Source organism: Eublepharis macularius, chromosome 4 (genome assembly GCF_028583425.1).
Source record: "Eublepharis macularius isolate TG4126 chromosome 4, MPM_Emac_v1.0, whole genome shotgun sequence".
Classification (NCBI taxonomy): domain Eukaryota; kingdom Metazoa; phylum Chordata; class Lepidosauria; order Squamata; family Eublepharidae; genus Eublepharis; species Eublepharis macularius.
This window is the reverse complement of record NC_072793.1, coordinates 142,090,020-142,105,436: the sequence shown is the minus strand read 5'-3', so window position 1 is coordinate 142,105,436 and position 15,417 is coordinate 142,090,020. Positions and strand designations below refer to the sequence as shown.

At 42.1% G+C, this 15,417-nt stretch overlaps 1 protein-coding gene across 1 annotated transcript in view; it reads right to left on the bottom strand.

Moving 5' to 3' along the window:
* Positions 1–15,417, bottom strand: part of FRMD4B (FERM domain containing 4B) — a 170,940-nt gene that overhangs the window by 73,796 nt on the left and 81,727 nt on the right. Inside the window, exons 6-7 of the mRNA XM_054977130.1 lie at positions 14,042–14,098; positions 13,087–13,109 (exon numbers count right to left, since the gene is read on the bottom strand). Coding sequence (XP_054833105.1) covers positions 13,087–13,109; positions 14,042–14,098 — 80 coding nt within the window. The remainder of the gene's footprint in view (positions 1–13,086; positions 13,110–14,041; positions 14,099–15,417) is intronic.

The following is a 15,417-nucleotide window of genomic DNA, read 5'->3' as shown; positions in this document are numbered from 1 at the left end:
TTATCCAGCTCTTCTTCAGCAACTTACTGATTACATGCCAAGCAATAATTTCTCTCAAGATACAATGGACATGATTCAGCCAAAGTTTTGGCATTTTCCCAAGGGGAGAGTTCATTGCATGATATACAGTGCAATCCTACGCAGAATTACTCCGATCAAAACATTAATTTCAGTGGCTTGGGCAGGAACAACTCCATATAGGATTCCATTGGAAATCTTTTTTATGGTATCAAAAAGTCTTTAAAGTGTTTAACCGTGGCTGTAGGATGTCCATATTTTGCTCCTTCACATACACATCAGAGACTGGCCCTCTGATATGCCTCAACAATTTAAAAAATAGCCAATAATAACCCAGAGCAATGAAACACATATAAACCTAGGGAATAAAACACTGGCATCCTGAAGGATTTTTATAACATTTCTCAGGCTACAAGCTGATTGTAGAAACATTTCCAGAGGCCTAGTTAAATGCCTCTGGAAAAAGAAATATTTTTGTGATTCTGTCTGCTTAGAATCCTTACAAGCAGGCTCATCACAGACTAACCACCATCAAGAATCCCAGTTCCACTAGATTAACTGGAACTGTAAGGACAAGGCATCCTAAAGATTATGCAGAGAACAGAGTTTGCTAAAGTGGAGGACACTATTCCTGAAGGAGGACTTCTTCACATCTTCCATCCATCTGATCTATGCCTCCATTCATATCTCATCCTTCCTCCAAGGAACTCAGGATGGTCTTCATGGTTATTCCGTTGTCCACCCATCTGATGGAAGACGGGATAACCATGAAAAGCTCCTTGAAGGATAGGTGAAATGGAGGGATGGAGGGATGGAGATAGACTGAACATTAGACTGGATATTAGACTGTCATTATCTTCTGTAAAACCCAGGTGGTGAATGTCTATAGAGTAATATCCAATGACGTGTGGCTCCAGATATAGATAAATAAATAAAACCACATGTTTCCTGTAAGCCTTCCAAGATAGGAAGATGGATATGATGAGCACTCAAATGCCCACAAACACAGTGTCTGCTCCTCTTTCCTCACTGGTGAAGATGTGTACTCACTTTATTAAACTATCCTAATAGGCTGAATAGAGAAAAGAATATGATTAACACTCCAGTTGAAACACAGTCTTTTATACTGGCTGATTTGCGTCAAGGCAAGACAAGGTTAAGTGTACAGCCAAACAGTGCCTCAGCATACACACAAGAAGTAGTTCCAGAAGAGCTCAATTTCAGCACCATGTTATTGGCCTTACCTTGTCCTGTCTGTTTGCATTAGGCAATGATCCTTACAGATCAGCTTTACTTATACAGCGTCAGTGAAGTGCACCAATCCTCTACAAAGTTTCAGAAATAAAAAAAAGAGGAGGGCCCTGCCCCCAAGAACCTTATAGTCTACTATCAGTGGGAAGGCAATATCAGGAGGAGCAAGAGATTATTGTAAATAAAAGAAATTCTATACATTTAGGATTTGATTCATTTGGAGAAGAGGGTCTTGCTTCCTAGGAGATGGAAGACTGTACATCTTTGGGACAAGAATGATATTATTTCTAGTCTATACTTCACTCAATATGGTAACACTGCCATTCTAAGCAGAGTTACATCTTTCTAAATCCATTAACTTCAATGAGCATAGCAAGGTTTCTGCTGTTTGGAACTACACTATAATAGTGCCAAATAAATAAGAGATGGTATTAGCAGAAAGACATAGCACTTAACAAATGGAGCTCTGAGAATGATCTAATTAAAAAAGATCCATGATAAATTACACTAAACAAAAATTATAACAACACTTGTAGCTTTCAGATGTTGGGCTGATGCAGACAAACACTTCCCTTGTGTTTACTCTTTTCTTATGACTCCCTTCTCATGATAAACAGTCCATTTGACTTATCTGCCAAAAGAACAGCCAGCAATTTTGAAAGGCACTGGCCAATCTGCACTGAAGAAGTTAATTAACTCTTCTTATAATCTTGTGTGTTCAGGCACCAGCAGGTCTTCTTCTTGAGAGTCTGGAGACTGGCTGCCAGGGTAGACAACGCTGTACTGGAATAGCCCTGAGAAGGTGACCTCCATGTACCTTTTTAACCAAGATGCCTGAGGTTTTGTAACCTGCGGCGATTCCATGAATTGCACTGCTTTTTTGAAACTCAGTTTTATGATGAATAATGTGGCAACCAGGTGTTTCATCACAGCACTGTTGGGGCTGTTTTTAAATTAAAGCAGCTCTTCCCTTTGAACAACTTTCTTTACAGTATCCTATATAAACTGCAATTGTTAAAGCATTGAAAGCAAATTTACAACATAAGACCACTACCATTGTTTAGCAGTTATACTGCACGTCAAATAACATGCTGTACAAATTGCAGAACTAGGGAAATCCTTATTCCTTCTGTCTAATGTGGAAATTCCTTTACAATCAAGGTGGCATATCAGTCTGCAGGACACATTTTTAAATACACTACTTCCTCTTACAAATTGTGTTTATCACCTAAATAACGATAGCCCCTCTGTTCCCCCACACTTGTCAGCTATCAGGAATTCATTACATTGTCTGTGTTATGCTATACCAGGCACCAGCTATCTTTGCAGCCCATGGGGCTGTGATAGAAATCCAATGTGTCAGCTATTTAAAGAAAATAGAAGCTCTCCTGGCAGCAATTTAATTAACTTTCAACAGAGTATGCATGGCTTGGTCTAAGCACAGTAAAACCTTGAAAATGGGATACGAGATTACTGGTCAGAAAATAAACTACGAAAAGGGATAACATACACACTCCCATATACAGTACATGTAGAACAATCTAGACACATTTATTCAGAACTAAGTAAGGCTGATGCTGAGGATGCGGGGGTGGGGGAGGTGCGCTAAGGGGCTAAAATTCCAAAAGTCCTGGCCACAGTTTGCCTGGGGCACAGCTGTAAATGAAGTGGCCATTGGAAAAGTTGGTTGGACCCCACTCATTATGCACTGCTGTATGGCACAGTCTAGTCATTGCACTGTGAGTTATCCTGTGCTTCAGAAGGATGGCTGGACAGGGATACAATTTGTGCAGTGGGCACCATGACTACTCTTGTACAGTAGGAACCAGCCCCACTTTCCTTTCTGCTTGCTAGCTGGCAGAGGTAGGTGTGAGGAACCTCTCACCCTCCGTGGCTGTCCCTTTGCAGTGATGGGTGGGAACAGCAACACCCAGTGCCTGCTGGGGTCTGGACTTGGAATTTAGGCCCACAGTCCCAAGGTAAGGAAAATTACAAAATAAGCAAGGGGGAGTTGTTTCCCAGAGTTTATAATACTGGAAAGTTATTTCTAACCAAGGGGTTAATTTGTGCTGTTGCTTTTTAAAGTATGATCACAAGCCTCTCTGTGCCTTGGAGGGAGAAACCAAAGCAAATGTGGTGGCAATGGTGTTTTTTGCCACCAGGACCACTGCATTACCATTGCAGCTGGCTTATTATAGGGGGGGGCAGCAGCGAAAGCACAGCAACTTCTGGCAACTCTCAGAGGACATTCCACACCATACTCCCTCACATAAGCAACAGGGAAAGGAGAAGGCAGAAAGACCACCAGATGTTTCAGCTCTTCTGCTTGTTTACACACACACACACACACACACACACACACACACACACACACACACACACACACACACACACAAACATGTGTGTGTGTGTGACTCCAGTTGTAAGAACTTCAGTGGGAGCTTCCAAGCAAAACTGAACAGACGAATAAGTACTTTGTATACTTTGGCAACAGAACAGATGCAAGCAACATCATGGTTACTCCCTTTTTATGTTAACAAAGGGAAAGAGCTACAGCTCAATGGTCCATCATACACTTGTTATGCATAAGTTCAATTCCAGGCATCTTCATTAGGCAGGGCAAAATCTTTGGCTGGGACCTCGGAGTGCAGAAAATGCTGGACAAGAGGAACCAAAAGAACATAAGAAGATCCCCACTGGGTCAGAACAGTTACCCATCTAGTCCAGCAACTTGTTTCAAACAGAGGCCAACCATTTGCTCTAGAAGGCTAACAAACAGAGTATGCCCTCTAGCACAGGAATTCAGAGGTTTACTGCCTCTAGATGTGGAGGTTTCCTTAACTCACGTGGCCACTGATGGACCTGCTTTCTATGAATCGAATTCCCTTTAAAAGTTGCCTGTGCTCATGGACATCATTGGCTATGAATTTCACAATTTAATTACATATTAAGTAAAGAAGTACTTCCTTTCATCTGTCCTTTTCCTGGATCTTGAGATGATTTATCAAAAAATATTTCTTTGGGTCCCCCCCCCCCGCCACACACAATTCAAAGCAGTTTAAGCATTAGAAACCAGTGTGTTGGATCTTACAAAACTCCAAGCTGAAGGCTTTCATGAATGCAAATTTTTCCTCTCTTTACTTTCTCCTAATATCACCAAGAAACCTCTAAAAACCTGATGCTGGGGGCTGCAGAATTGTTACGGTGGGGACAATTTCCTTTTCTACCAGTGGAACCTCCTGAGCTAGTGAGAAAAGTAAAGAGGGCTGATTTTAAACAGTACTTTTCCCCCACTGCAGCATCATGTGGAGAGTGTAAGAGTTAAACCCCTTCAATTCCTGAGATCCGGCTGCAAGCTCTATTTTAAAAAATTCTGGAAAAATATGAATGCAGATATCACAGCCTATGTGGATGCTTAGGAACCAGAGACAGTCTTGAAAACATACCCATGAAACTAAAACTGCCTTAGGGCCTCCTTCCTGCTATTTTTGGTACTACAAAAGAAGAAGCTAAAGAGTGGTATTGGAAAGGTGAACAGGCATGCTGCTGTTACAAACCTGATTGAAACAAGAGCCACTTCAAACATCCCATGTGAAAATGCTCTGCTTCCAACAGTCAAAGTGCTGAGGCTCAGCTCAAGACTGCTTTACTGTCCCTTCTTTCTTTACATGCATACTACTTCCTTTTGCACATTTTCCATATTTTGGAATCACTTCATCCTGAAATGTGACAACCTGGGGAAGAAAATTCTAAACCTTTAAAGAAAACCAAACTGAATGCAAATACAGTATGCGTATATGAAGATGCCCCTTTGTAACATCAGAGAATTTGGCTTTATAAAGCATAGAGGTTGCATGGTCATAGCAGGGGGATGCAGAGCCCTGGCTTCTTCGGGGCCACCTCCCTCAACTTCCAGCTTTCATTTTAAGAAGCCTCTGTAACTTGCTATTTGTGCAGAGGTAGACTATCAACAGTTTCTAAACCTTAAGAAACTTTCTCCTGACTTTTCCTATTCTGGCCACTGAATGTAACCGGGCGTTGAGCAAAAATGACAAGTACCAGCTGATTACATGTTATAGCAGTAATATTTAACACAATTAAATAACAAACATATCAGACTACCTGCACTTAGATTCTTTTACATTTTTTAAAATCTAGGCTCCAAGGAGCTCAGGATGATTCTCCCACCCATCATTTCATCCTCACACCTTGTGAAGCAGCTTAGGCAGAGACAGAGAGTAACTAGTCCAAGATCAGCTTCATAACCAAGTGGTGATGTGAACACAGGTTTCTGTAGCCCAACCACCTCACTGGCTTTTCCAGACAGTTTGCATTAAGTCTTTCATCCTAAAGAGATGAAAAAGCTTGCCAGAGCTTGGGGGTGGGGACATCGGGGTATGTGGCAGTGCACACAGCATGATGTCCCTTGCAGGGGAAAACCAGAAGTGACATCATGTTGCTCTAGGAATCACTGGAAACTCTATGGTAAACCCACAAAGTTTTCAGCAGTTCCTGGAGCTACATGACATAACTTCAGGGGTTTTGCTGGAAGTGACATCACACCTTGTGTAACACTGCCATTTTTATCACTCAGAGCGGCAGCAGGGAACAGCTGCTGCTGGCAGGTGGCCTGGTAACCCTAGCATAGTACCTTTAGGACTTGTTGTAACAAAATGTCTGGCAACAGGGCTGAGAGGATACCCTCCACAATTTATAAATTAACATTTGTATATTAGTTAGTATCTTAAATATTTTCAGTTAGAGACCCAGGCTGCTCAAAGCATATGGTTGTCTTCACTAACTCAAGCAATAAAAGTTTCTTTAAAAAACCTCCTGTGAACTTTTCCATTCTAAACTCCTCTGCCCAAAAATTCCCTGGCAATCTTCAAGAGATTCTGCCTCTTTCAGCTTTGTCATGCTGGTGCCAAACCTCTCTAGCTTTAAGCTATTACAGAACTTCCAAGCAAAGTGAAATTATAATCTGAGTACTGAAAACAAACATAGCAAACATCCTCCCCATAGAATTAATGCTGCCTTCCCTCAGGCATTGCTGTTCCATTCACAGCATATAGTATTCTGTCTATATAACTGATCAGTATACAAGCTGTTGGCTTGGTATGACCCAGGCTTTTGATAAGAAAAAGTGTGTCACTTCCCTACCAATAGCTCTAATTTGCAGATCACAAAAAGCTCCCACTCAACAATGTTATCCTGAACAGCAGCTTGTCATTGCTTCAGTTTTAGAAACTAATTAAAACAAAGCCATCAATTCCATATAAAAACATGGTTATCTGAAATGTCCAAATAGTTAGGGTTGAAAGAAGAAAAGTTACACTTACTAAATTCATTTTTTAAAAAACAAATCTATATGGTATGAAATTTTTAAAAGATTATTAAGATCCTCAGTTTAGCTCTCGGACACAGCAAAATGAAGTATTGATAAAACAATTTAAAAAGGAACTTGCCAAAGTCTTGGGAGGCCTGAAATGTTTGTTATCGAAGCTTGGTTTCAAACAGTTCTCTCTTTCTGAACCCAGGTCAGATATCAACAGAGTACTGTGACTGTCCTGTCCAAAACATGTGCTTCCCACCTGCTACTTTGCCAACTGTCCCTACATGAAATGAATGCAGTTATTGTGCACAGGACCCATCTTGAAGACTCACTGACACGCACACGCACACACAGAGCAACAAAACACTGTCAATGTTGGGGCTTTAAGTGAAGAAAGAAATCACAGTTAGGGCTGCAACATTAGTCAACTAATTGCATAGCTTAATTAATTAAAAACCTTAAAAGGTGATTCTGATTAATCAGGTGGATTTAATTTTTTCCCATACAATACTGTATAAACTGTAGATGGGAGGCATCACCCTGGCTTTTTTCTCATGCGAGGAACTGTATTTTCTGTGGAAATGCCTGCCTTGACATGACTGTGTGGGAAACAAGGAAAATACGCTATTTTCTTCAGAAGAACTAGTTTATCCATGTGCGAATGTATGCAAATTCAGTTGACTAGAGTTCATGCTATTAGCTGTCCAATATTTCTTTAATATTAGCCAAATTTAATTGTGCACTTGCAACAACATCAATAGGAGATAACACTTGTATTATGAAATGCCATGCAAATCCTCAGCTTCCCTCTGCTAACCATGCCACTATTTTGATCCTCAATTGAGCAAAGTCCCACTGCTTACCAACTAAGTTTACTCCCTGCTTACTCTGATTATACTCTAATCTTGTTGCTTCAAGAACCACCATCTATACAGCTTTACAGCTAAGTCCTCTTCCACCTTTAGCTTTATCCTCTGCTTTTTCAGTATCTTTCTCAAGTCATGCTCAGGATAATGTGTTGATGGCATTTAATGTAAGCAATCTTAGCTAGACACATCCTGCTAAAGCAGTTGCATTTGGAAAATGTTGGTTAGCAGAGACAGTACAGTAATATTTTCAGCAGTTTCAGCCCTGTTGAGCCTGTGAATAGTATTGGCATTTGGAAGAGAGGTCCGGGGCATCTTAACAAAATGGTCAACCACAAAATGGCTTACATTGGGCTAGGGTGAACCACAAAATATTGGAGGTTCCCAACCATTCTCCAATAATGGAGATAGCTGTTTCTGAAAGACACAAATGTGATGCAGACATAAACACGATACTTTCTGTGGTCTTCTGAAGCACGTTCTGCATCTATGAGGTGGAGGAAATTTGGGATTGACTATGCTTTGGAGAAGAAGGAAGTAGTGGGCAATAGAACTAATAGCACTATGACAATGATGGATGCCATGTTGGATATCACTGATCTAGAGGACTAGGAAACTATGTTTTCCTTTTTCTCTTCCTTCAGAACTGCAATAAGTCATTTGAATTATTGGGATTTTCTTTTTCAAATACATGATTGAATAGGTTGGGTATTTGGCTGTGTAATAGTAAAAGTCAAAACCTCAGGATTTCCCCCTCTTTCAATTACTCTGATTCTTTGCTAAGGGGGGGGAGTGCTATTATATTTCAATTTAACCTCCACAACAAAAATGAGAATCAGAAATGCACACGGTGGTCATAAAAATCATTGCTAGCTCTTTATTTGTTAACATTTCCCAGAGCAGTAGCTAGTTTAATCTGCTGCAACCAAGAGTTATGGAGGCACAAGCTTTCACGAGCTAGACTTTTTGTAAGATGGTACATTTAAGGTACCACAAGACTCTTTTCTTATGTTTGTACCCTGTCCTTTCTCCAAAGCTTCCTAGGCAAACTTATCAAGGTAATGATTAAGCATCATGACTGTTCAATATCAATCTACATCCAACAACCAGGGCCGGCGTGCCCATGGAGGCCAGGTAGGCAGTGGCCTCGGGCACGCGGGCACTGGAGGGGCGCTGGAGGGGGTGTTGGGGGCAGAGGCGCGCGCAGCGAAGCTGGCATGACAGGGCTGCCTGTAGCTACTGCTGCAGCCAGCCAGCCAGCCAGCCCCTTGCTGCCGCCGCCGCCGCCGCCGCCGCCACACACCTCAGCCGGGCGCAGCCTCTGTGCGCCGCTCGAGCAGCGGCTCGCGGCTTCTGTGCCCAGCTGGGGCGCGCGGCGGCGGCAGCACGGAGCTGGCTGGCTGGCTGGCTGGCTGGCTGCAGCAGCAGCTGTAGCCAGCCACGTCAGCTCAGCTGCGCGCTCCTCCGCCCCAGCCAGGCGCAGAAGCCGTGAGCTGCTGCTGGGGCGGCGCACGGAGCAGCCTCCGCGCACCGCTACAGCAGCAGCCCGCAGCTTCTGCACTCGGCTGGGGCATGTGGCGGCGGCGGCACGGGGCTGCCTGGCTGGCTACAGCTACTGCTGCAGCCAGCCACGCCAGCTCAGCTGCACGCTCCTCCACCCCAGCCGAACGCAGAAGCTGTGAGCTGCTGCTGGGGCAGCGCACGGATCAGCCTCCACGCGCTGCTCCAGCAGCAGCCCGCAGCTTCTGCGCTCGGCGGTCCGCGCGCAGCCCAGCCCCCCTGTGGTGCGTGATGACGTCTGCGATGACATCATCACGCCTCCCGTGGGGCGCGTGCGCGCCCGCCGCCGCAGGCGCTGAAACCTCTGGCGCCGGCCCTGCCAACAACTCTTGGCCATTCTTTCAACTAATGTTGGTATGAATGCCTCACTGCAAAGACATATTTATTTATCAAGCCACAGCAAAACTGTTGGTAGTTCTTTTCTTAAGCTTCAGTACAAATGAATTAGAGGTTTTTTTAATTACTAGAAATGGTGAATCTTACAGTAAAATCCTAAACATAGCTTTACCCTTCTAAGCCCACTGAAGTCCATGGGCTTATAAAGGTATAACTCTGCTTAGGATTGCACTGACAACATTCCAATCAGGGCCATGCTTGAGGGCTCTGGGGATGAGAGCAGATGGGCACTTGATCACATGTTGCTCACAACTGCTATTTTAATATAGGTGGGCAATTCAACTTCTTTGGAGTGCATGACAAATGGCAGGGATCTGGCTAAAATTATCTTAGGTGGTTCAGGAAATCCTGAATGCTGGCAATTGTCCTATGGGGACACCAAACTGGCCAGCTTCAGCATCAGCACTCCCACTGCTTGGAAAGAGAAACTAAAACGAAGAACCATGGGCCAGTATGAACTAAACTCAGAACTCCCGGAGCAGTCTAGCAACCTAAGGAACTAGACTGGGCTTCTCTCTGCCTTGTGTGGCTCTCCTAGATTGACTGATATACCTTCTCACACAGCATACTGGCAATCCCAGCACGTCCTTAGTATGAATTCTAGCAGTGTGCAGAAGTAAGTATATAAAACAGATGAGTCAATGTGTACTATGGGGCTGGTTCATACCTGACGTACATTAATTGCTCATCATTTGGTTACTCAATACTTAATGGCTGGCAGCCGAATGTGTTTCATTGAACCAAGTTCAATGAAAAATACTGCTGTTGAGGGCTGACTCATGCATTAGCAGCTGCAACTTGGGATGTGAGTTGCTTCCTGTGGCTGTTTCCCATGTTGTTCCAGTAGATCCAGGAACCATGTGGAAAGAGTTCATTATGTGAACATATCAACCTGTCTTATATCAAGACAAACCACCTAGCTCAGTATTGACTGTACTGATCAGTAGTGGCTTTCCAAATGACCAGAAAGTCTCTGAATGGGGACATCTGCATGCAAAATGTGGGCTCTACCACAGTGTGGTTCATTGCCACCCAAACATGACACTTCCTCCCAGCCAAAACTTGACTTTGTAGCAAAGGACCACATCATTGGTACTGTCCATGTAAGCTCTGGATCCAAATGTTATCAGACCAGAATGAGAAGCAGTCATGGGAAGGTAGCTCTCATGACACATGTTGCTGCTAGCAATGTATGAATTGGTTCTCAAATCAAGATAGGTAGTATGGAAGTTTTATCTTTGGCGGGGGGTTTGTTCAGTGATTCACATGTGCAATGTGAGTTGTATCCAAAAGGCATGTGTGAACCATGCTTATGTGAGGAGGGGAAAATGTCAAAAATGTATAGTTGAAAAAATTGGAGTACAGTACGAAGAAAATAATTGGCTAAGGGCTATACCAGAACTTTATGCAAGGCAGAAAAGAGGATAGTGCTGTCCTAGATATCACGATATCTCACTATAGATGATATTTTAAATAGTATTTAATTGGCAGCAAAGTTTCTTTCAACTGAAATAGTTTATTACTGGAAAACCATGCTGAATTTGCAATCTACATGAAATGGGCTATAGGGCAATGCCCTTGACACACTCCAAATCTTTTCATGGATTAAAGTTAAAAAGTCTAATCTGTGATTAATTGTTTAATCATACCAATTAAAAATCTTCATGCTTGCTACCCACGTTGCAAGATCCACAACCCTTTATTATTACACTACTTGCCTTCTGTTACAAAATGCCCAGCAAGTAGTCCAGATGAAGGTTTTCATAGCCATAAGTTGCACAGGGAGCATGATGATCCTTGCTAATGTACAACATTGACCAATGGATTGACAGGATAGCATAGGCAACATAGCTTGGAGACAGGAATTCACTGAATAATTCCCTGTGCAACTTTGTAGTGCTATTATATTGTAGCCATCCATGCTTTAAATCAATAGCAGTGCTGACAGCTATGACTTATCCTTACGTACATTACAGGGAACCTAGGGATTTGAGTCCAGTATCTCTCAAAAGTGTACACCCTGAATATCTCGTCGGTCTCTAAGGTGCCACTGGGTTCAAATCCTGCTGTTCTACTGCAGACCAACACAGCTATACACTTAAAACTAAAAGGAACTTGACTACTGATGTCAACATAGGACACAGTTGTCTTATAGGGTAATGCAACTAGGTTGGATTTCACAAACTGTTCGTAAAAAAAGTCGTAGGACAAGAGTCTTTTTTGTCCTCCTCTCCCACCAGGAGCTGTTTCAAACCCTGAGAAAGTTTGTTCCCAGAGATGTAGGATCTGCAGAACCTGTCTGAAATAATAGCCCTGCAGGTCAGGAATCTACAATAGGGAGAGGAGAAGAGGGTGAAATCACTCCCTGCTGTGTCTTTGCACTGGGTCCAACTCTGCCTGTCTAAACTTCTACTGAGAAGGAGCTGACACAGGAGGCATAAAATAGAGCATAAGTTGAAACCTGGCGTAAAGACCTGGAGCAGGGGTAGACATGGGAGACGTATGCTGAAAAGTAGCACACCAGACCACACTCATTTCCCCTTCCCCCTTTGTCTGCCAGCGCACTGATTTCTCTACAGGTAGATGTTACATGTTTTTGACAGTGAGGCCAAACAGGTTGTCTGCCTGTGACACAGAGTCTAATATGCAGGCCACTATTCTCCTACAGCTTCCTTCCTCCATGCCTGTTATAATGATGAAATAAACAACATTTTGCTAGTAGCTAATGTGAGATCATAACAAAAAGGGGTTTCCAAAACCACTGTCAGAAAATTGCCAGTTCTGCATTGCCTCTGTGTCACCTCAAAGCAGTTGTAGCAGTACTGTAAACAAGCCATCTTTTTTGCAAAAAGGCCAGCAGTAAAACATTAACATGACTATAGCCAACCTTTTGAATTTCTGTTTGTTCAGTGAGCCACTACTAATTATGGTCTCTTTCCCTCGGCTTTAGTTCAGACACTCTTTGCTGTTGATTGATTTATTTTTTTTTGTCTCTTACAAAACTCTCTTTTCCTTTAACCAGCTTGAAGTTACCCTCAAGTAGCTGGCTTTAACAGGTAGAAAGGGGGTGCAAACAGCTTGATTTATGCATCAGTAGGTAAGAGCTAAACTCGACAAGCTCAAAGTCTCTTGCCAGCCACAATACAACTGTCAGGTCAAGAGCATGATGTGTGAGGCCCCCATGGGGCAGCTGCAAAAAGAAACGCTGTGCATTTGGCTCCAAAGCAGGCACCTGACAAACTTCATCTTGCTGGGCATACATCAGGGTTATTTACAAGGCGGAGTTCATGAGGAGGTTCAGATTTTTTTTAAAAAAAGAATGAATAATAAAAGGAACGAGAGGGGGGGAGGAGCCTGCAGAATGCACAAAACGCTGGTATTCTTCATTCAAGTTCCGCCTTATTAGAGATTAGCTGACGTAAGCAAGCAGGTTATGGCACTGAAAGAGAATGTCTCGATTCAAGCCCCATCCACAAAAGAATCTCATCCCAATTCCAATGGGACCGATAAAGTGGCAAGGATTTTGCTTCAGCTACTGCATTTGGCTGGCTCCTCCCTTCTTCTGAACTTAGTAAAAAGACCATTTAAAGTAATGCAGTGTAAATTGAACAAGCACAGTCAGTCATTCAGTTAGCTAATATTGAAAAAGAGAAACGTAGTTACCTGGAATAGTCCCCTTTAGCTTCCTACAATTGGGAAAAGGAAATAATGTTAAAATATTTTAATGTTTTACAATGCGTGTTAAATGCAGACATTACACATTACTAGAAGCCATTTTTTGTTTACTAAAATAAAAACAAACCTGACCTCTCTTGGAACTGAAAGGATATTACTTGTTTTATAAGGGTTTTTTTTAAAGTGTAGGCATTCTTTCAAAAGGACGAGAAGCCCATCCTTCGTATGTTCAGCTACAGCTAGTCAGAAACTGAAATCACAAGGAACACCAACCCTTGTTAAGTGTTCTAGATTAACCCAAAACAACACAACAGTTCAGAAAGTCAAAGCCATCTTCAGTCTGCTGGTTTATTTTGTCAATGAAAACCCAAAGTTGTTATTTTTAAAAAATGTTTAGCAATTTCTTTAAAAAATCAAGGTTAATCACAAGAAAGTCAGCTATGTATTAAAAAGGAATTCTGAATTAAAAGTGTATATAGATTTGGGTTTTTTAAAAGCATATTATGCTTAAGGTTTTTTAAAGCTGAAGTTATGAGAGAAGTCTCTAAAATTCAGCATCGTTACTGTATTTTCCTCCCCTATATCACACTCCCCCCTCCCCTCATCTAACAAAGCCACAAATTATTATTTGCAGTAAGGAGAAAAAATTATATTAAACTATAAAGACATTGTGAAGATGCAGCTTATCCAAATCACCATTTCCCTCTGCAGAAAAAAAAGTTTTTCTTCACACTCTTCCCACTTTTCCACAAATGTTTACATATTAATATCTTAGCATAAAGGTTGTAATAAACTGAAACCTTATCCTGCTGTGGATAAGAGGAGGAGATGTATTTACAATATACTAAGTTAATGACAATTGCTGTGGAAATGCTAAAGTTTGAAAACTGAAGGCATATTAGAAAACACATTGCAAATTACACAGAACTGATGAAAAACTTACCTGTAAAATCAAAGCCGCTAATCTGAAGACTGTCTCACTTTCCACCTCAATATGTCCCTATTCAAATTAAGAGGAAAAATATTAAGAGGACATCGGGATGCCCCCTGGGGCTACATTGAATTTGTTAGTCTGTCACTACTTAGCACCACTGGTTTTCCTTCAATTGCAGACCATACCATTGTGACAAAAGGGGTGGGTGAAATTTGAGCTCTGTTACATTCACAGAGCTTAACAGGGACAGTCGGCAAAACCATTCCCCAAAAAAGAGGATTTAGGAGACTAGAGGAAGCCGACGTGGATTTCACTGTCAACTTTGATGAATCACACCTTCACCATATAAATTTAGCACATTCAGGCCCTTTAGGTCTGCCAGGATCCAGATTCCGTGCTAAAATACTTCTCTCCGCTGAGTGTGCCATGTCATATACAAATGCGTGCACACACACACATTGATTTGAGATAGAATGTGGGTAGCTGCATTGATCTGCAGCAAAATCCAGGGGGGGAAAGCCATGTAATAATACCCTTTATTAAGACCAGCCAAAATAAAAGCACACAGTGTGCCAGCTTTTGAGTTTTCTCCCAGTGCAATCCTAGGCAGAGTTACACCTTTCTAAACCCATTGACTTCAAGGGTGTAACTCTACTTAGGATTGCCCTGTGAAACTCTTCATCAAACAAAGGGAAGGGGAAAATACATTTCAGGCCATGGTTTTAACGCCCCTTGTTTGAATCTTCATTCTGGATATCTTGAGTTACCGTCTTCTAGCACAATTGATTCCTAATTGAAAGTGTAGAATATGACATGAAAACATTTCTATGTGCTATAATGCTGTTTATAAGTGAATTAAATCACTTTAATATCACTTCAATGTGCAGATGATTTTTCCAATCAATATTTTTTTCATTCTCCACAAGGCAGGCTATTACTAATAGGTATGTCACAAGTGAGGATATCTGAAGTGGGGGCTCAAATAGTGAGAGTGGGAAGCTGTGACAGTGGAAGATTTGTAAACAGAATTCCAGCTTTCTTTTTAAACTTAAAAGTAACTGCAAAGGATCCAATTCAAACTGTAGCCATGACTGGAGGAAGATTATTTGTTAAAGAACTATGGGGGAAAACATAAATATTGCCTAAGGGTGCTTGCACTTTCATTCTGCTGGTGAAATGGGATGGTGGTGGCTTTGGCACTCAGAAAATGATGGGGGAATTAGTTCTCTACCAGTGCCATGACCATGTTCTGAACCCCCCTTTCCATTATGCTTCAAAATTCCCTCAGGAGATCCATTCTCAAATCACAACCCATGCCAAGCTTGCCTCTGAGATCTTTGCCAACTAGGGCTGACAACCTCCAGTTGGGGCATGGAGATCTGGAA